General features: G+C 37.3%; 1 protein-coding gene across 6 annotated transcripts in view; it reads left to right on the forward strand.

Annotated features, from left to right (window-relative positions):
* Positions 1–20,766, forward strand: part of igsf9bb (immunoglobulin superfamily, member 9Bb) — a gene marked incomplete at its 3' end in the record, with an annotated part of 112,000 nt that extends 91,234 nt beyond the window's left edge. For 2 of the 6 annotated variants that reach the window (XM_079586100.1, XM_079586101.1), the window contains exons 14-21: positions 1,701–1,927; positions 2,415–2,499; positions 3,877–4,038; positions 4,376–4,421; positions 10,174–10,260; positions 14,617–16,260; positions 19,245–19,372; positions 20,552–20,766. In XM_079586100.1, coding sequence (XP_079442226.1) covers positions 1,701–1,927; positions 2,415–2,499; positions 3,877–4,038; positions 4,376–4,421; positions 10,174–10,260; positions 14,617–16,260; positions 19,245–19,372; positions 20,552–20,766 — 2,594 coding nt within the window. Of the gene's footprint in view, positions 1–1,700; positions 1,928–2,414; positions 2,500–3,876; positions 4,039–4,375; positions 4,422–10,104; positions 10,261–14,616; positions 16,261–17,260; positions 17,307–19,244; positions 19,376–20,551 lie in introns of those variants that run through there. The other 4 variants (XM_079586102.1, XM_079586103.1, XM_079586104.1 and 1 more) reach the window with 3 other exon arrangements.
* Positions 20,767–22,513: the final 1,747 nt, after the last annotated feature.

A 22,513-nucleotide genomic window follows, 5' to 3' on the forward strand; every position in this document is an offset into this window, starting at 1 on the left:
GCCCTTTTCTATTCCAGCATGACTGTGACACAAAGCAAGGTCCATTAAGACCTTTTGGCTATTTCATCCATTATCTATTGGTTGAATGGGCAAAAATTACCACAGAAAATCTCCAAATTATTGTGGAAAGCCTTCCCAGAAGAGTGGAAGCTGTTAAAGCTGCAAAGGTTGGACCAACTCCATATTAATGTCTATGTATTTAGAATACAATGTGATTTAAGTCTCTGTTGGTGTTATGGTCAGGTGTCCCAATACTTTAGAAAGTATAATCCATTAAAACACATCATGACAAACAAACAATTTCAGGTGTAACAATACGGCATTTCAGAATGTTTGTAAACAATAGGCACCAAGATACTTCCGGGTGGCAGAACGCGAGCAAAGAGTATAGAAGTATCTTTGACGCGAGCGGCTTCTACTGACTAACTTAGGAGATCCAGCCGGCTAGTGGAACATTTGTTGTTGATCAAAGTTGAAACGATGATGAAAACGTGTTGTGTTTGGGGTTGCGCTGCCAGATATACAGCAAAAGGTGTAACGTTAGGGTTTTATCGATTTCTTGTGGGTGAGGAGGTTAACGTAAAGCGAGTGGACGTCGTTTCGTCAAAAGTAGGAAATCTTAATGATCCCCTAAATTATATGATTCATCCAACGTTTACCTTTCTGCTGCCAACCCTGCTTGCCCTTCAACTCTGCTTAGTGTATTCTCAAAACGGTCCATCTACAAAATAATTTATCATTTATCTTCAGCAGGGGAAATTTGAGACTAATATTAGTAAACTTGTCTCTTTTGAAGATCAGACTCATTGCAAGTCACTTTTCACATCTCTCTCTACACCACACATCCATTTTCTCACGCAACTTACCGAAATGTATATTCCTCATACATAATATCGACCAATCAGTGTTTTTCAACCGCGCAAAGAGGTCAATATAACTGCTGGAGGACAATTATGTCACATGACATTTACCTCAGGAAAGCCATTTAATGACCATGATATATAGCACGTTATTTTGGCTAGAAAAAAGAGCTATAGAGAGTATTTTACTAATTATGTGTAGGCCCACTATATTACATATTTATTATATTTTTTTATTATATCATTAAATACAGTTGTTGTTATTATGATAAAAAAAGCATTATATTTCATTACATTTTTTATTTTTATTACATTTTTACTGCCGACGGTGGGTCTCCTTTCCAAGCAATTTACTAGCGTTGCCATAGATACGCTTCGGCTTTTGCCACCCGGAAGAACGTCTATTACTGTTGTGACGTCATGGTGAATTGTCGTATTAATCTGCAAATATTATAATGCTTTTTAGCTCTGGTTACAATTATTTATGAAAACATTATACATTATGAATACCTTTATACCGCATCATACATAAAGGCTTTAAGTGAAGTGTTACCAAAAATGCTACTAGAAAACATACTAATACTAGCAACAAATACTAAAAATACTATCACATTTATCGATTATAAAACGCCATCGTTCTGACGGTTAGGGTCAGCAGTTTCAGCAAACAAATACTTCAGTATTAAATTGACAAAAGTGGCAGAAAATACATGTATAATGTTAAAAAATATAAACCAGCACAACAGTTTTTAACATTAACATTAATAATAATAATAAATATTTCTTGATCATAATATCTGCATATTATGATGATATAGTGTTTTGCTTTCTTCCCTCTAGTATTTCCTATAAGTACCCCAGAACCACTGGTGCTGCTTACCCCACCACGGTGCCTCACAGCCAACCGGACACAGCAGGGAGTCCTACTCACATGGATCCCTCCAGCCAATCACACGTCGCCAATTGATCACTACATCATGGACTTCCGCCTCGGGGAGAGGTGGGATGTTCTTGATGATGCAATCCCTGCTGGAGAGACAGAGCTCTTGGCTAGAGACCTGGTTCAGGTATACCTGTGATCACAATTTCAAAAGTTTAACACAGCTTGTTTTGGCATTTCTGCAGTATTTGAGAATAAACTATACCTATAACCTTTTTTTGGATTGTTTTAAACCTAGAATGAGAATTAACGCAACAGTAGAATTTTTTTTATAATTTAGTCACAGTTATGTATTTCCGAAACAGAACTCTTATGACCATTTGAAAGCATTGTAAATTGTATTTTTATTACACTTTCTAAAATGTAAATTTGAAGGAAAAAAGCAAAATGACAGAAATCTTCCTCAAGGTTTTACTCACAGAAATGAACATTTCAGAAGTTTGTTTGCATATTTGTCACATTTGGATGCAAATGTATTCCAATTATTTCACATTCATTACAATGTTTTAATCTACTACAACTGAACCTTCAGGGGACTGATTTTTCTGGTGATTCTCAGGTAATACACATAGTTAAAGGAAACATGCTGTAAATGTCTCTGCATTGTTTTACAGGAGGCCTGGTATGAGTTCAGAGTGATAGCAGTTATGGAGGGCCTGGTCAGTGAGCCCAGTAATGTAGTGGGAGTCTCTAGCACAGGTCAGTGCCTATACTGAGGATTTTAGAACCTGTACTGTGATATTTTTACTGCACATGATATCATGTTGTAATGTACTCTTGACATTTTTGTGTAGGCTCACACAAACATTAATGGAATGAGTTGACTCTGAATTAGTGGTGGTCTGATGAGACTCTGCTGCCATCTGATGGATGTAAAGTGAATTATTAATTTGAGAATTAAAGCAAGTTCACATTCAGAAATATTGGATGCAGTGTTCTTTTTTTAGTTATGTTAATATATATGTTAATATAGTTAGACAACTGTACAATTTATTTTTTTATAGTTTCAATATCTCAAACCACAGTAAATGTTCACTGAAAATACAAATACAAAAAATAAATATTTAACAAAGACTATGGGCATGCCAGTTTGTTTAGTATTTAGTAGGTAAAATAATATATTATCACTTTTATTATGTATTATGTATTATTCAGCATTTAAACAGGGATATTTTAACTATATTGAAATATTAACTTTTGATATGTCACCATATATACTACCGTTCAAAAGTTTGGGGTCAGTTAAGTAATGCTCGCCAAGGCTGCATGTATTTGATCATAAATACAATAAAACTGTAATATTGTAAAATTTTATTACAATTTAAAATAGCTGTTTTCTATTTTTATATATTTTAAAATGTAATTTATTCCTGTGACAGCAAAGCTGAATTTTCAGCATCATTACTCCAATCTTCAGTGTCACATGACCCTTCAGAAATCATTATAATATGCTGATTTGGTGCTTAGAAACAGTTCTTATTATTATCATCAGTTTTGACAGTTGTGCTGCTTTATATATATATATATATTTTCAGGATTATTGTATGAATAGAAAGTTCAAAGAATAGGATTTACTGTTTGATTAGTTTAATGCATCCTTGCTGAATAAAAGTATTAATTTCTAATAAATAAATAAAAATACGTTTGAACAATAGTTTTTTTTACATGATTGGTGTATTTTATTATATTTCGTTCTGTTGACACCTTGTCTGTTACCATATTCTAGTGATTGACAGTCACCCCTAATGATTGATTTCACTAAATAGATAGTTTAAGCACTACAGTCGGAATTCAATCACTACTTGAAGACAAAATAAATGTGAGGCTGCTCAGTCTTTGATCTCATTTCTTAAAGCATCCCACTGTGATTTAAAATGTATTTTGAATGTCTTTATGAATCAAGATAGCTGGCTATTTCATTCTGTTTCACTCTTTCTAACCTTCCCTCTTCCCTATTAACTAAACGATACAAAATGAGCCGTATGGTTTCTTGTTAAAACAGCCTGTCTTGGGCAACTAAGAATGAAAGAGCTTGTGTGTGTGTGCGCTGAAGGCGAGCTTGTTTGTATCTTTCAGACTATTTCCCGCCGCCTGAGGTGCCAGACGAGGGACTGGCGCGGCCGGTGGTGGCAGGCATTGTGGCCACCATCTGTTTCCTGGCAGCAGCCGTCCTCTTCAGCACGCTAGCAGCCTGCTTCGTCAACAAACAGAGACGGCGTAAGCTCAAGAGGAGACGAGGTCAGTGGTGCCCTCACGGCCAGAATGTCCTCCTCTTTCTCATCCAAACCCCATGCACTTTACATCTTACCCTACTGGCAGACTGAAGACTTTCATGCAATTCTAACAGACGGGGAGACTTTTTTTTGTCTAAAGCAATTCCATTTATTTAACATTCAAGACATCCCCACTATCTTGTTCTCTTACAGTATGAAGAGGTTTAAATAACAGGTAACTGCCACTATTGCACAGATGATGCTGCAGAACTCCCAACAAGTGCTTTTCATCAGGAAAAGAGTCTTTTTATGCGTGTTAAATCTCTAATTGCTTTCTTTCTCTCCGGTTTTCTCTTCGACAGATCCCCCTCTGTCTATAACACACTGCAGAAAGAGCGTGGAGACTCCGTAAGTAATGTCTTTTAAGAACTTCCTCCTTCTCCCCTTGTACCTCAGTTCATTCAGAGCGAGAGTGGAGTGTGCTTCATAAATCAAGGCATCTAACAGGTCCGCCCTCTCGCTTAAAGATCCTATTAGAAGACCCATTAATTACTGCTCAGTGATAGGCCGGTAATTCATGGATGTAGTGTGTTCATAGACTGGATGGCCTAAGTTAATTTCATCAAAGAGCAGTTTCTTCATTTTTCCATTAGTTTTGGAATACTAAATAGTTCTCTCATGCGTTTGCCTTCATTTGTACTTTAGATCAATGGTTCTCAACCAATCGGGACTCCATTGTCCACAAAAAAGTAACTAAAATAAGTATAATTTTAATAATTACATTTCAGAATTCCAGAAGTTTTAGGAGCTGTAATTTAGTCATTTGTGATTCACTGGATAAGACTTACGAGTAAGGATTTTTACTACAATAGCTTAGCAAAACTTTGTATTCATTATAAAATGCCATGACGTTTTAAAGGAATAGTTCACTTAAAAATGAAAACTCTGTCATCGTTTACACACCCTCAAGTTGTTTGAAACCTCTATGAATTTCTTTCTATTGAACTTTTCCTTTTAAGATTTTATTAATTTACATGACTATTACAGGTCTAGAAATCAAACTTTTAAAAGTAGGCTACCTTATATATCCAGGTTAGCTACACTACAAGTTACAATCAAAAAGTCTCTAGCTATATTGAATCTACTTTTTAAAACGTTTAAAAAAATGTAATGCAATACAATTTTGATTTCAAAGAATAGTCTATATTTTTTTTATTTTGTAAACTATCTAAAGATAGCCTACACACACTACTCAAATATATATCTCAAACTGATTGTTTGTCAAAGTGAAAAATTGCAACAAATGTAACATCATTGCAAGAACAAAATGCATGCCATTTAAATTGGATATACAGGAGTAGTCAAAAATGTATGTTAAACTCACAGCACATGCAGTGATGGAGCTCGCAGCATTTTCTGTGAACAGAGCAGCTCTGAGATTTGCTCTGTAACCCGCCACATCTGACTAAGCTATATACCTATTTAAATAATAGCCGTTGCCATGTGATAAGTGCACTTGTAGCAGGACAGATTATTCTAGGAAACACTGATTCATCATTGTAATTAAAACAGAAACAGACATTTGATATAGAGTGCAATAAAGCAGCAAAATTAATCTATTACTCACCTGTATATGCATCCTTAAATTTGTGCTTGAAGTCTTCGACGCAGACGGTGTTTTATCTTTGGTTTGCATAGATTACATTCCAAACTTTAACCTTTACTAGTCGATTCATGTGAAATATAATCCCAACCGTTCTTAACATAATCATCATACAATATCTTAGGTTGTGTCTGAAATCGCCCCATATATCCTTAAATAGGGCACTATTTGAGGGCACAGCCATTTGTAGTGGTGTTCAAAACAACATTGGACGTTATCGAGTGCACACAATGCACCGCAATAACGAGTATACAACCGATGTATGCTCAACATCCAGCCATTTTCCAAACTGCGTGTCCAATGTGACTACAGCGTAATATTATACAGGCATAAATTCCCTTTTAATTGATTATTAAATTGTTTAAAAAAGGTTTATACATAGGTTCTATGACAGAGTTCAAGATAAATATTTTCCTCTTACAACTGGGGCTGCCAGTTTGCCAAGTTTCAAAAAATGATTTTTAAAAAAGGCAAGCACAAACTATGCAAAAGCACACTTCCGGCGCACTCAGTGTCCGAATTCACTTTTCATTCACCCCCTCAAGTGAACTGTGGTGAGGGTTTAGGGGGCAAATTCGGACACAGCCTAAGTAAACCGTAAAGAGGCGTGATAAAACAATAGATGGCGGGAATGCACTCTAGAAAAACACTGCACTTCTTCCATACATTGCAGGTTTGTCAAAACACAATGTATCTTTTGGTCGTGCTGCACCGCTACTTGCTGGAAAATGTAGTTGGCTACTAGAAAAGCTACACTGTTTGAAAAAAGAAACTGAGCTACTGTCAAGCTACTGAAAAATTTATTTAAGTTAGTAGCTTGTTTTGTCTTATGTTGAATTCTTTTAAGTCATCTTGAGGCCCTCTTGGAAGTTTACCGAGACCTCTTAATAGGCCATGGCCTATTGTTGCCTTTTTTATGGATTTTATTATCATTAACATTATATTTAATAGGCTTCAAAATTCTAAATATGTTGAACGTGTTGTTTGCAAAGGGAATGCACATATGTATCACAACGCCTACAAAAAGTTTTCTCAGTTTTCTAGGGATGAAATGAATGAAAATTATAGCCATCCATATAGCAGGGTATTTTTTTTTTTTTTTTTTTACCAGATGAGCAGTAACAGGGAAAAATTTAGGGAGAAAAAAGGGGGGTGGGATCAGGAAACGGCCTGAGCTGAATTCAAACCTTATGGTGAATTGGAAACCTTAACATAAACGCCACTGTCTCTGAAACTTTACTCTATTTGCATTGGTGCCTTGCAGCATTCATTAATAGCATTTGATGTTAATTTCTTTTCTTTTTTTCCCTCTTTTCTGTTAATGAGCCATTTGAGACCAATGTTTTGCAGTGAGATTGAGACAATACACTGTTTATGTATTTCTGCTTGATGTTTGTGTTGTTGAACTGTTGTCTATAAATGTTCATGGTTTTGATGACATTTACTACCCCAGTAAAGAAAGTAGGATTGGTTTCAGGTTAATCCTCATAGCAGTTGGTTTCTACACAGACACCGAGTAAGAGGGATTCAAAGTGACCCTGCAGCTTTTGAGTTCCCATGGCAACAATCAGCCACTGAAAAGAGTGTGCAAAACATGCTCGTACAGTACAAGCACTGTAAATTATATACATCTGTGCATCGTGTGATTTGAATTGTATAGGTGTGCTAAAAGTGATTTTTTGTAAAAAATCGTTTTGTTTACTGTAATCCAAACACACAGACTATCCATTTATTGTGTGAAGATTGCCCTCTTTGTCAAAATCTTGCAAGGGATAGTTTATTCAAAACTGGTTCTTGCGTGTCTGCATATATCAATCGCTCAAATAGGATTTGTCAGTGAACATAAACAGGCTTATAAGCAGCACATACATATTTTAATTAGGTAAGCATTGAGACTTGTTTGTTTATTTGTGTAAACATCAAGCAGGGTTTCATAAGCCACCATTAAAAGTGGCACTAACCGCTTTAACAACAATACCTCTGGACGATTACCATGGTAAATGTACATGCTGTGTTGTCTCTGCTTTAAAGAATGCCTCTTACCATGCTTTCATATTTTTATTTTGCATTTACCATGGTATACTAACAAGCTACTAGAGAACAGGGAGATTCATCTCGCCGGTATTTTTATTTCACTGCAAACGTATCTTTTCTTAACTTACATTTTACACTAACTCTGTTGTTTGTCTTTCTTCCCAGTGCTAATAACAGTGGACATCGGTGACTAGGATTTTCTTATTTATATTTTCAATAGTTACATAGTATTTGCTCATATTATTTCTTCATAATCTGTTTTACTTGATACATTCTCTGATGTCCTCTAATGCTTCAGAAATGCAAACGATGAGTTTTAAATGAATAGAGAGCATATAACGGTGCTCCTCTGTAATATTACATTTATAGTAGCTATATGATCCTCCTACATACATCATTTAATAAGCTAAATATAAGTGGGTTAGCTCTGATATGATGTCAGTCATAACCTCCAAACATGCTGCTATTGCTGTTCACTTTATTTCATGTCATGCTGGGATATGGTATCTGTTTGTGGTAGTGCTTAAGTATAGCACTGAAAAGATATTCTTTAAAGATTATTTTAGTTACGTAACATCTGTTTATCTACAGTATTATTATGGCATCAAGTATGATTTTTTTCCCATACATTTTTTACTAAAATCATTTGGAGTTATTGTACCTCTTTTTACATAGGCTTGTGCTTTGCTAAATTATACAGTGGGGGCAAAAATTATAGAAAGAAAGAAAGAAAGAAAGAAAGAAAGAAAGAAAGAAAGAAAGAAAGAAAGAAAGAAAGAAAGAAAGAAAGAAAGAAAGAGAAAGAAAGAATGCAGAAATGTTAATTTCAGAAGGTTTTTTTTACGCAGTCATGTAGATAATAGTTTAAATAAATATTTAAATAAATAAATAAATATATATATATATATATATATATATATATGTAGGTTTTTTTTGTTTGTTTGTATGAAATAGAGTATATGTACTGTATATGACCCGTGCTGGCAAAAGGAGTCGGAATGCGTAGGCAACGGGATAATTTCAAGCTACAGCCAAAACAAATGAAAAATGTCAATTTTGGTCGAATTTGAGGTTTTCACAAAAATAAGTTTTATGAAGTCCTCGTCTAGCGATCTCAATGCTCTAAATAGCAATAAAAACATATAAAAGTATCTTTATTTTTACGTTTTCTGAGAGGAGTATGAGTATCTTTCCTTTGTCCATGAAAAATTCTGTTTTTCTCTGCTCGCTTCTTGGCAATTTGTTTGGTATCTTTGTAATCTTTTTAAACCGCAGAATTCCAAGTTTGTGAATATTCATAGCGAATTCTCGATGGCATGAGTTTGAACCAATGAAATGTGATGTTCAAACTCATCCTTATGGAAACAAAACGATCTTACTCGTGCTGACTGACACTTCCGAAGCATGCTCAGACGATCCCGATATACACATACAGAATTACAGTATTTTAAAATATCTGTCTCGTCGAGTATTCACCCAAACATTATCTGTTATGTCTTAAGTGAACTTTTGGTTAACTGTTGGGGAAAAACATCTGATGTGTAACATTGTATTAGATCCGTGCGGTACAGTAGGTCTTAAAATATAGACTATAGGCTGCCTGTCTATTTAATGTTAATCAAACAATTGTGGTATCATGGGGAAAAAAGGAAATATATATATTTTTTCTAGATATTAGGTTTTGACTTGGTGTGTGCCAAATTTGGTGTTATTTTGGTTTTTATATTCTTTTATATTTGGATTTTAAGGTATGGTTGCTAGGAAATGTTGTTTTGGAACCTTGAGAAAATGTTAACTCGATTTTTCTCAAAATTGACATTGCTGACTCTATCGACTTCAAACAGGTGGAGCTCAGTCATTTTTTGCCTGATTCCAACAAATCATACATAATTTTGCTTGAATAGAGAATGTGAAAATAACAATAACTCATCTTTGAAAATTTGCTCATTGGGACTTATTTTGCCAGCACGACACACACACACACACACACACACACACACACACACACACACACACACACACACACACACACACACACACACACACACGTTCGTTGTTTTTGTTTTTGCAACTTGGAGCAGTTAGTCACAGATCTTTGCACTCCACTGTATATCAGCTGCTTTTGCCAGAAATCTCAAATAAGCCTCTGAATGTATACTGGTATATCAAAACAAGGAGACTGCATGGATCCAAGCTGGCCTTGACATCCCTGCATGCATATGCCTTAAAATGTGTGAAAGATGATTAACAGTGTCATTTAATAAATGTACAGTCCAGTGCCCGCGGTCATTATCATTTATTATGTCCTCAAGCTCTGCCTTCCTCTTTCCTTCAGTTCTATCTCTCCATGTCACTGTTTCTTTTCTCCTGTTATGTTGGTTGTATGGAAAGCAGCTTCGTTGATGGCCAACATGACCCTTCCCCTCCCCGTCCCTCCCGTCTCTATTGTGTTTCCTGCCACAGGAGTCCTCTTACCCCTCTACCTGGCATAGAACCCTTCTGGGAAGGCCAGGAAAGGAGCAGCTACAGGCCTCCGCCTTCCAGTCCTCTGTGAGTGCCTGCACCTTGTTCAGCAGTGTGCACTGCCTTATGTCGCATGCGTCCCATGTGCGCTGCTGGGCACGGTTGTTTTGGCAGGCTGTGAACCCATGCGCTATACACACTGGAGACCCACAAAACTTAAGAATTGGTTGCCTTTTGGCCCGACTCACACATTTACGCTTAGCTCTTTGAAATTAAAGGTGCTTTCTGGGTTTTTATTTTTATGTTATTTTTTAGTGTGTAAAATGTTTGTATAAATGCATTTACATGTATACACTTATAATGGAAGCCTAGCAGGCAAGTGTGCCAGATCAGATATGTAGAACTTGTGTTATTTTAAACATGAATGCTCAATTAATGTTTGTGGTTTACTTTTGAATTATTATTTTGAGGTGAAACTTGTTCTCTAGGTGGAGTAAGTGGTTACGAATTACAAACATATTTTTTTGCATAGTTTAAGAGTTAACAAACATAAGACTCTGCATAAGAGTTTGCGTAGTTAAACAAATAGGTATAGTTACATTACATTACTACCATTTTCTCCCTGGCTCCCTGGACCAAAAAAACAGTCAAATGGGTCATTTTTTTACATTGAGATGTATACATCATCTGAAAGCTGAATAAATGAGCTTTCCATGAATGTATGACAATATTTGGTCGAGATACAACTACTTGAAAATCTGGAATCTGAGGGTGCAAAAAAATCGAAACATTGCGAAAATCGCCTTTTAAAGTTGTCCATTTATGTTTGCAATTGTGCTGCATTCACTCACACAAATAAATGTTTTATATATATATACGGTAGGAAATTAAAAAAATATCTTCATGGAACATGATCTTTACTTAATATCCTAAGGATTTTGGCATAAAAAAATAGATAATTTTGACCCATACAATGTGTGGTTGGCTATTGCCACAAACCTGTGTTACTTGGGACCGGTTTTGTGATCCAGGGTCACATTTCAGTTCTATCACACAGTATATATATATATATATATATATATATATATATATATATATATATATATATATATATATATATATATATATATATATATATATATATATATATATATATATATATATGTAAACAGGGTCTAAAATGCATGAAAATATTAAGATATAATTAACATTATCATGAAACATCATGATTTTATGTAAAGCTGCATTGAAACAATGCATATTTCTGAAAATCACTATACAGTTGAAAAAATGGAAGAAAAAAAAGTTTCATATATGCTCTATCTATAGTCTATATACTACACTCTGGTCAAACCTATAAAACTTGGTCCTGAGTCCTGTAAATTTTACCAACAACCTACTAGGCTTCCATTATGTGTATTTACCTTCAACATTGTTTGATACAACCAAACATGCAGTGTATAGATTTTTGGTTGAAAATAACCTGGAGTGTACCTTTAATTTGATTAAAGCATCGGTTTTAATGTGTCCTGTAGAGGGCGACACAGCACCTTTAATTTGATAATGATGCAGTGCATTAAGAGCTGTGGAATCCTCTACACAGAACTCGGTCAAGTTGGTCATGAAAGCTTTTCATAGCACTCTCTTTTATACATAATTGAGCAAACTCTTTAAATGATTTAGCTTTTTATTTAAATTTCTTACAAATATTTTACACACAATCATCCCCAAAGTCAAGTCACTCATTACATGGCTGGGCCTTGGCTTTGCGATGACACACTTGGTGTGCGAGATGAGTGTGGGGATGTGAGTTTTGATTCTCTTGTGATGCTTTCACTTCTCTATTTAGTTAAGTCTGTCTGTCTATCTATCTATCTATCTATCTATCTATCTATCTATCTATCTATCTATCTATCTATCTATCTATCTATCTATCTATCTATCTGTCCATCTGGCTATCTGTCCATCTGGCTATCTGTCCATCTATCTCTATCTAAACTTTAAGCAACTTGATTCCACACATTCAAAATTGACAATAGTTTAAATAACTGCACACATGAAGACCACAGGCCGCCAAGGGGTGGCTTGCACTGTATTTCATGTGTCTTATTCACCCCATAATGTTTGTTTCAGATTTCTCCCTCCCAAGCATCTGAACCACTGCCTGTATGTCACCAACAAACCCTTACACACCAGAGGTTAACGTGCAGCAACTGCTGTTCCAGTGTTCAAATTGCTTTTTGTTTATTTATTTATTTATTGTTTTGTTAGTGGATTTAACTTTGGCTATATAAATGTAAACATTGCACTATATTGGTATATTGTTAAGCTTATGCAATTTGTGTGGTTAGTTGGAATTGCTTTTACAGTCAATGCTAGTAGTAGAATGAGCTTTTAATGAGATATTCGGTGCCAAACACAGTATGAACAGTGGTATTGTAATGCCTGACAATCATTCTTGAATGCTCAGCTAAATTAGTCCTGAAAAATTGTGAATGGTGTGACCTAATATAGCAACTATATGAATTCCCCATGTACAGTAGAATCTGAATTGAGTCTCAGTTTGAAAGTAAAGTAAAGACAGAGATGGTTAATTTTGTTTGCCTCTCTATAAGGTTTGATACCATCGTTCTGTCAGCGATATGAGGTCTTTATCTTTCATCACAACATTTAGCAGGACAACAACTTGTAATGATCAGTTGATAAGGATAATTACAGTTAAAACACATTGAATCGCTGATGTTTTATCAATGTTTTTATCCAAAACTTGTTTACTCTTGCAAAATGAAAGCAAAGCCTTATTGATAAGCAAGTTAATATCTAATCAGATCTGTCTGTGTGTTTAGATTTCTTTTCATTTTCTTAACAGACATTGTATATTATGCCTTTAAACATTTGTGAGAACAATGTTTAAAAGTGTGGACTTTCGTTTACCGAAGAAGAGTGTGTATTGTGTGATCCCTCTGCTTGGCTTGGGAAAAGTCTGCTTAATAGTGCACTGTATTGTTGCTTGGAGCAAGCATAACGTCATTGCACCTGAATGGTGGTCATCAATAGGCAGTTGCCATGGAAACCAAGCTCCGTCACCGCAGCCATTACAAGTGAAAGTGCATGCTGTAATGATTCAGCAAAAACAAAGCTTCAGCCATTACATGTACATTTGTTACTGAATAAAGTATTATGTCTCTAACATTTCCTGATTGGCTCTCTTCTTTTCTGGACTATGCTTGTTATTTCTCGTTGTTTGGTCACATGGATACTCTCAGTTGAATGTCTTTGAAAATGTCACCTTCTATGATTAATATTTATTTTTATATATTTTGTCTATAATACACACACACAAACACTATCCTTTTATAATTTTTGAGGAAACTAGTGGTAAAACTGAATTAGTTATGATATTCAAACACTGGTGACTGGAGAGTATAAGGGCTTAACAAGGATGAGTTATGACAAGATATATCCAGAAAAAAAGAGTGAAAATTACAACAACACATATTTATCTCATATAGAGCACAAAATGGGTTTATTTTTAATTAAACTTTATTTCTCTGATGGTTGTCAGGGTGCAACTTTCTGGGGCCTAGAATTACAATGTAAATCTTTTCAAGGCCATTGTCCTAGATATCATTTTCAATCTAATTTGAAGATAACTAATTGTTTCTATGGATATGTAAGGTAAAGATGCCTTGAAAAGATAAACTTGTATGTAGTCTAAATCATAGGTCACATTTAGCTCCCATGATTGTGACCTTAAAGTAAACAAACCACTTCAATGATCATTCTGATTAATGCTGACATTCTAAGACCCAAACACCGAAAGATACACAGAGGTCAACAGGTTATCTAAAAAATTCAAATGTCAGAATAGTTTCTGAAACAGTTTGTTGCGTAATTAAAAATAACAACCATTGCAATTTAATTAAATAAGCAAATGTATATGCTGTTGGATTTAGTACAGGCTTACCTGTTGTCGCTTTGGGAGTTGTGGGCGTGATGCAGCCTAATGGTGGACCATGTGCTAGAAATCACAAGGTTGGACCCCGATTGTGACCTTAAGCAACATATAGGTCAATCTAGTGTGTCCCTGTAAAAGTTTATTGCAATTTGTATCTAAATATCACATTTCTAATCAAACTATTAAACTAGTTGTTTGCATTTTATTTTCACACATCATCATGTGCTATGCATAAGTTTTGTATATGAGGTACCTTGGGTGCATCTGAGAAGAATCTTTCACACTGTGTGTTGGTCTCATTTGGTGTATTGTAAGTATGTTTGAATCACAACTATTTCTCCCCATCGGATAACAGATGAGGCCTTTTGGATGAGTGATGAAACATCATCAAAAAGTCCAGTTGTCTATGACGTATTTATATTTGAAATTACAACGACAATAACTCATCATTTGTTCTCCTTTCTTTTTCTTTCCTATTGTTATAGGTCATCTTCTGGAAAGATAAGTCCAGAAAGCGTCCACTCCATAGGACCTCCTTCAGAGTCTTCAGAAGATGGATTACGAACTAAGAAGTTTCCTCAAAGTCCTGCCAAGGAGAAGGAGCTGTCCTTATACAAGAAGACCAAGAGAGCAATAATTAGCAAGAAATACAGCGTCTCTAAGTATGAGGCGGAGGCTACCACACCAATTGAATTGATCAGTCGTGGGCCAGATGGGCGCTTTGTCATGGATCCCACAGATATGGAAACTCCGGTTAAGGCACGGCGCATTGAGGGCTTCCCCTTTGTGGAGGAATCTGACCTGTACCCTGAATTTAGACAGTCAGATGAAGAGAATGACGATCCGGGGCCCATGCCACCTATGATGGCTACCCTCAGACCCCATCAGATCTCCCCCATTTCTTCTAGCCAGGAGTCTTACTTGCAGCCCCCAGCCTACAGTCCCCGCTTCCAGAGGCCCATGGAAGGCATGACTATCATGGAGACCAGTCGACTCCAGGCTACAGGGCAGATCCGTGGTGCTCCTCACTTCCGAGCCTTTTCCCATGGTCAGTTCTACAGTTATTTGGGAAGTCCAGGGGAACCTGAGCCTCCGCCCCCCTTCTACATGCCGGACACCAGCCCACTCAGCTCAGTAATGTCTTCTCCTCCTTACCACCTGGAGGGACCTTTTGGCCATCCCACCATCCCGGAGGAAATCGGTGAGGGAGAGATTCAGCATTATGCAGTCTCTGGCTACACCCTTCCCTTGGCACATCCCTCCACCTCGCGCTCTCCAGACATCTGGCAACGACCTGATTTCGCCTTTGCCACAATTGAGGGTCCTCACTTTATTTTTCCACCCCCACACCCTTTGCATCTTCATCCGGAACCTCCCCTTCCTCCCCCTCTTGTTCTTCCACCTAGTGCTCTCCAGCCCTCCACCCTTCAAGTATCTCCTTACCCTGGTATCCTGCAGCTGGAGGCTCCAAAGTGCCGCCCCGGCAAGTCTCCCAGCAAGGTCAAGCCTCAGGGCCTTCCAGCCAAGCGTTTACCTATGCAAGAGGCACATAGTCTAGGGCAGCTAAGACACACAAGCCACGGTATGGGTGTACCGGTATTGCCTTACCCTGACCCAGTGTCTCACATGGTTGGCCCAAGCTCGTTCGGAAGCCTGGACACCCGATGGTACGAGCTTACACCCAGGCTTAGCCCCAGGCAGCCCCGTAGGATGGAACCCAGCATGGTTGTTCTCCAACCATCCCGCCTCTCACCTCTAACTCAGAGCCCTATTAGCTCTCACGAAGGCTCACCGGAGATTGTAGTGCGACCAAGGCCCCGTCCCAGTTTCATCCAACCCCCAATCCCTCCTGAGATGTCTGAGATCACCCTTCAACCTCCGTCTTCAGCTAGCTTCTCTAGGAGGTCCTCGCCCTCCTCCTCTCCTGCTCAAGGCCAAGGTAGCCGAAGGGCAAGTCCCAGCTACCGATCCCACATGGCATTTGCCACCTCAGCGGCAAGCTATCCGTCACAGTCCCCTTCACCTCCTGTAGAAAGAAGCAACATTTTTGGGCAGATGCCAACCCATAGGAGGACTGAGGAGGAGATCCTTCCATCAGAACCCTCTCCACCCCAGTTATCAGCTTCAGGGTAGGTGCACTAGGCCTGTAGCGTGTGGATCGATAAATCATGTACCATCTGGCCTAAGTGTAACATCTAGGACCTTTCAGGGGTCTCAGTGCAAAAGTAACCACACTTTTAATATTAGTATTAAGCTACAGTTTGCTCACATGGGCAACATTATATTTGCTGCTTGCCTTAAGCTTGTTTTTTACGAATGTTAGAACTCATGCTTTCATAGTTACACTGCCCCAGATGGCTTGCATTATTCAAAACCATTCAAAACCATTTTCTACATAGACAAGTTGTGCTATAGTTTTCTATGTAATGCTGCTTTTCATGTCAGACATCCAGATTTCATTCATAAGGTCTGTGAAGCACTTTAAAGCACTTGTCTTAAAACCAAAGTGAGCGACTAACCAAAGTGGTTGTGGGGTAACAGATTCCAAGTCAAGACTTGATGAATTATTTGCTTCACAGACATGGTGACAGACCTTTTAGGGCTACGTGTCTGGAGAGGTTCTATTTTAAGTCTATTTAAAATGCAATAACGAAGCCCCTAAAAAGCCTGGAATCAGAGGGACACAGCTACAGGATCTCAGCCTTTCCATTCACTGTCATGCTTTACCCTGCCTTTCACCCAACAGGAGGAACCCCACATGTGCAATAAAATTGACCAGTCCCAGTCCAAATGAAGCCCACTGTTTTGACTAACTCCAGGCTTTTTAGGACGACTCTCAGAATGTATGATGTGGAGGCTGAGGTTGGTGTGTCCAGCACAACAGGGCTCTTCTCCTGTTCCAAAGTAACCTGACCGCATGGTTGCCTTTTCCACACTCCCCCTCTCTCCCACCTCCTGTCACCCAGGTCACCCCAGCTCTAACTGCCAAGGGGAGGCTTGTTGGGCGAATCGTGTTGCAGGGACTGTCTGCTCTCATCTGTTGCAATGTTGTCATCATCTTAAATAGGGCATTTGGTCATTCTTGATGGCTCCTCGAGTCTTACCTGCTTTGTTTTTGATTGATCTCAGCTATCTGGGCAGCGTTGTTGTGACCAGGTCCTCTACACCGCAATAGGTAAGGGTTGGATCCATGTCTGAAAGGGGGGGGCAGCAGGTGGGGCTTTTATTCACCTCGTCCTTTAAAGGGGAATACAAGTCTTTGGGTCTTGCTTTCGTTTTGTTTATTACCTAGTTTATGGTTTTGTTTTGTTTTTTTATATTTATTTTCAAATAGCCACACATTTTAGTTCTGCAGTCTTGAAGCCTATATGCATTCTTGTCTTAGTATGCATATGTACGTTTCCCAGTTATTGATTAGGAAACCCAGCACATACCATTTGGTCAACACAACCTCATGCTTGAGACGCAATAAAAAGAAAATATCAAAAGCAGAGCTTGAATTTCGATTTCGAAGCTGCCATTTAAGATTTGTTTGAGATTTATGGGAACCTTCATGGTATGGTTTCTGTTTATAAAATAAATGTGCCTTTGAAAAAAGGTTTATAGTAAATGACAGTACAAACACTACTTGCGGTGGCTGGGAATTTTAGCTCGACCTGGATAAAAGTGACCAGTCGTTAGGGACCGTCTCAAGCAAGAGTTGCATGTTATACTTCATTTCAGGTAGGTGCATTTTATTGCTTGAAACAAATTCAATTGATTTAAAAGCCACTAGCCTTGTACAGACACCTTGTATGATTAAATGCACACAAAAATATATAATCATGATTGATCTAGTGTACACGCAGTGTATGCATATGCATAAAACTGCACTTGTTTTGTGTAAGTTTGGACTGCAGAACACATTTCACAATCATGTGAAGCAAGTTTTCTTCCAAAACAGTTTCTGCACTTCCTTTGCAATGGGGAAAGTACTATTGGCACCAGAAAATGCTCCTTTTTAAGTTGTGGCTTTCATCCAATGAAGTGCTTTTCCAGAGTATTCCCCTTTAAAGTTCTGTTCCATGTGCAAAATGCCATGCATGCCATTGCTAAATATTGCTCTTCAGTTGAAAAACCAACAAATATCTGATTAAATTCTTGTTACATTTGTTGTCCAAGTGCTTTGTTTTATTTTTCATTATGTGACTGTTCCCAAGTAGCCATTTTCCCCTCCCGCCATCTCTCCCCCTGTCAGCATGGTGAAGCCCATTGTAGACAGTATTCATGTCTATGAGCACATTTCTGACAATGCTTTGTCGCTGAGCTGTGATTTCCCCCCTCTACTAATGGCCTTTAATTTCTCTCAGCAGCCTCAGCAGAAGGACGGTCCATCTATAATGCTATTTCTGTTATTTGATTGTGCCTCATGAGAGCTGTGTGTGTGAGTGTGTGTGTGTGGGGCAGAGTATGCGGGCTGCCGGTTTAAGTGCCTCCATACTGTATTTGGATGGGAAGACTGTACAAACTTAACTGTCTGAGAATGTATTTATAAAGCTTTTTGTATCTAAATGTAAAAAAAATATATATATTTACCACCATACAGTATTATTCTAATATGTATTTAAGTATGCTAATCCATTGGAATTACCCCAATCTATGTCATGATTTCTCAAAATTTCTCTTTAAACAGATACATACATTATGTTGCCATATTGAGGTACTGTATACATTTTTAAACAAATTTCATTTCCTAATAATATATGATAAAATATTTATGTTTTGCCTTCCTGGTGCATAAGCTTGACTCGTTTTTATTTTATTTTTTAAATGTTGACTTGATCTCGAATTGATGAAAAGTTGCCATTCAAAAGCGCTACAAATGTAATTTTTGGCAGGGAATACATGGACAACTCTTAAGTATACCCCTCTTTCCACTCAAATAAATGTTTTGCATCATACTTATCATGCTAAACTGGACCAAGCCTGGTCTTGATCATTTGAGTGTAAGAGATTCATGGGTAATCTAAGCGAGGCCATGTGGTCACTACTATGACCAGTTGAATATACATGGAGAGCCACTGCACTACCCGTCCCTTGTGTGATGATTTGCCTTTCTTTGCTCTCTGTTCAGAAAACGTCGAGGTGCACAAAGTGGCTCTGCAGGGTCTGAGAGGATAGACGCACTGAGATATCAACGAGTGAAAAAAGTCAAGAAAGTCGGCATCAACAATAACAACTCCAAGACCAGACGAAAGACGGGTGAGGAACTATCAAAAGCTTCTGTAATTAATAAGCCAGATGTACAAAATATAATGTGCCTTTTCTCATAAACATAATCTATGTTTCAAAACCTAGTTAGTTTTTTGTTGCATACTGCTAATACTACTGTTATGAAAGTATGCTAGCTCAATTGGAACATCGTAAGTGACTGATTTGGGTCGCTTGGGTCCTTTTGGTGCAGCCATCATGTCAGTATAGCACGCCTATGATGCTTTAAAATTATGTCAACTTGTGTCAATCTGCTTCAGGACCCAGATTTGACATTGTTATCAAGTAGTGGCAGCAAACAATCATATTCCCGCAGCCAACAAATACATGTTTATCGTAATTGCAAGCTATATTTTCTTCAACTGTTCATGAATAATGGTATGTGATGCAACCTGTCCATGTAGGCATCTGCCTATATTTGCTTCTACCAAGTGACAGATGAATTTGCCGCAAAATATTATAGATTAGACACATGGCCTTTAATAATTGATATTACTTGATATGTATTTTGATATTATTAGTCTGTACACTACTGTTCAAAAGTTTGGGGTCAGTAAGATTATTTTTAAAGAAATTATTAATACTTACTATTCAACAAGGATCAATTAAATTGATTTAAGATGACAGTAAAGGCATTTATAATGTTACAAAATAATTATATTTCTTTTTTTTTTCTTTTGAACTTTCCATTTATCAAAGAATCCTGAAAAAAAAGTATCACATTTCTACAAAAATATTATCAACACAACTGTTTTCAACTGATAATAATACAAAATATTTATTGGGCATCAAATAAGCATTTTAGAATGATTTCTGAAGGATTATGTGACATTGAAGACTGGAGTAGTGGCTGTTCAACAATTCAGCTTTAGCATCACAGAAATAATTACATTTTAAAATACAGTATATTAAAATAGAAAACGTGGCACCACCAAGATGGCACCAGTTGCATTTGTATAAAACAGGAGTGAGCAAGGAATTAAAAAGTAGCATTGGTTTCAGTTACCAGATTAACTGTCTGATTTACAACGGTGCCATGAGCTAAAATTTTAGGGCACATATATGACCTCTAGATGTCGCTATGAGAGTCAGAGAGACCCATAATATTTTGTTATCCTCTCTCCTCACTTTCAGCACCTCATGATCTCGTCTGTCTTGCTCTCAATACAGGTGTGACCCCCTCTCAGACCCAGCACCCCCACACCTCTCAGGTCCTCCAGCCAGAAGAAGCTCTCTACCTCCGCAAGAAGAAGAAAAAGTTGACTCGCCAGGACCCGTACGCCCGCTTCTCCGCTCTGCTGTACCGTCGCCCGCCCCGAGAAGACCAGAAAGCCATTTTGGCTAGTATGGACACAGCAGACCCAGACCACGCCACTCTCCTCTGAAGTCCCAGAGATTACAGGCCACACTCTCCCCAAACTCTGAGCTCCTTCCACCTTCGCTCAGCCAGCCAACGTCTTCACGTCCACACCGACTCCAATGGTTTACTCCTCTTATCTGTTCCCTTACACTTAATGTATCACAAGAAAATGCTTGTGTTCCAAGGTTTTGCTCCAGTTCATTTACCTCAAATTCAGAAAGATTGATCAAATGCTTCATCCTATCTTTGGGATTTAGTGACTCTTATCAGACGGTGAGACAGATAAGAGGACAGCTGTCAAGCTTCTATTTTATTCTGCCAATAGTCTCAACCATATCTTGCAGTAGACCACAGGGTTCTCACAGGTATAGCTCAAAATCACCACAAGCTCAGTGCTGCTATACTGACAAAAACAGTAGTAATCGGCAATCAGAATATTCTATTTAAAAATGTCATTTCACAGTGCAAATTTAGAACATATTTGCAAGCCATTCATGAAAAGTGAAATGTACACTACTGTTCAAAAGTTTGGGGGGTTTGAAAAAAATCTATTATGTTCACCAAGGTTGCATTTATTTGATCACAAATATAGTAAAAACAGCCCTATTGTGACATATTATTACATTTTAAAATAAATGTTTTTTTTTTTGTATATTTTATATATGTAATTTATTTCTGTGATGGTAAAGCTGAATTTTCAGCATCAATACTCCAGTCTTTAGTGTCACACGATCCTTCAGAAATCATTCTAATATGCTGATTTGCTGTTCAAGAAACATTTCTTAATATTATCAATGTTAAAAACAGTTGTGCTGTTTCATATCTATGTGGAAACCGTGAAACAGTTTTTCAGGATTCTTTGATAAATAGAAAGTAAAAAAAAAACAGCATTTATTTTGTAACTTTATAAATATATTTACGGTCACCTTTGATCAATGTAATGCATCCTTAATTAAAGCATTACTTTCTTTAAAAAAAAAAAAAATTCTTACTGACCCTAAACTTTTGAACTGTAGCATATTAATTTTTCACGTACATTAGAAAGTAATGTTTCACATTTTTAAAGGCATCATGGCGATGGAATTAGACATACAGGATTATGTGTGCATTTAGGATGTTGTTAGTGTCTCTACTCGCATACTAACACTAATACTCCATATTTGAGGAGAAAATGGAAACACTCTTTTACAAAGCACAACATCTGTTAAAGCCACAGTACAGACAAGAGACATAGGCTTGGATTGCAACGGCAATCACTAAGGGAACATTTTATTCCAATGCAATTTTTGATAAACATTACAATATTCTGTACTCACAGAAGCTGCTACATCCTTCTACATTTTTTTTAACACGAACTTGAAGCACTGAAGCAAAACCTTGGTGACTACTGTGAGTGACATTTTTAGTTTACACCAACCTCACTTCTCTTGGTTATCAAGCTATATTTGGAAAGTACTATAGTATTGCCAAAAATACTACAGCTTCCTTAATCAATAAGACTATAAAGTGTACTGTACTGTGAGGAGGATAGGATTTTGTGCCATAATATACTATAGTATTTTTGTCATCAATATGCGATGCCCCCTTACATTAAAAAAAGGCATTGGTCAGCCTTAATATGGCTCCTAAATGCTTGTTCCTTCTGTGTTTGTTAGGGTTTTTATGTTTAAATGACAAAAAAAGAGAGAGAAAAGAAATCTACTGCCTTTGTAGGCCATTATCGAGCCTTGTTTTTTTTGTTGGTAAAACCAGAAATGGCAACCCAGCGCCTG

The sequence above is a fragment of the Phoxinus phoxinus genome (genome assembly GCF_949152265.1).
Source record: "Phoxinus phoxinus genome assembly, chromosome: 17".
NCBI classification, from domain to species: Eukaryota; Metazoa; Chordata; class Actinopteri; order Cypriniformes; family Leuciscidae; genus Phoxinus; species Phoxinus phoxinus.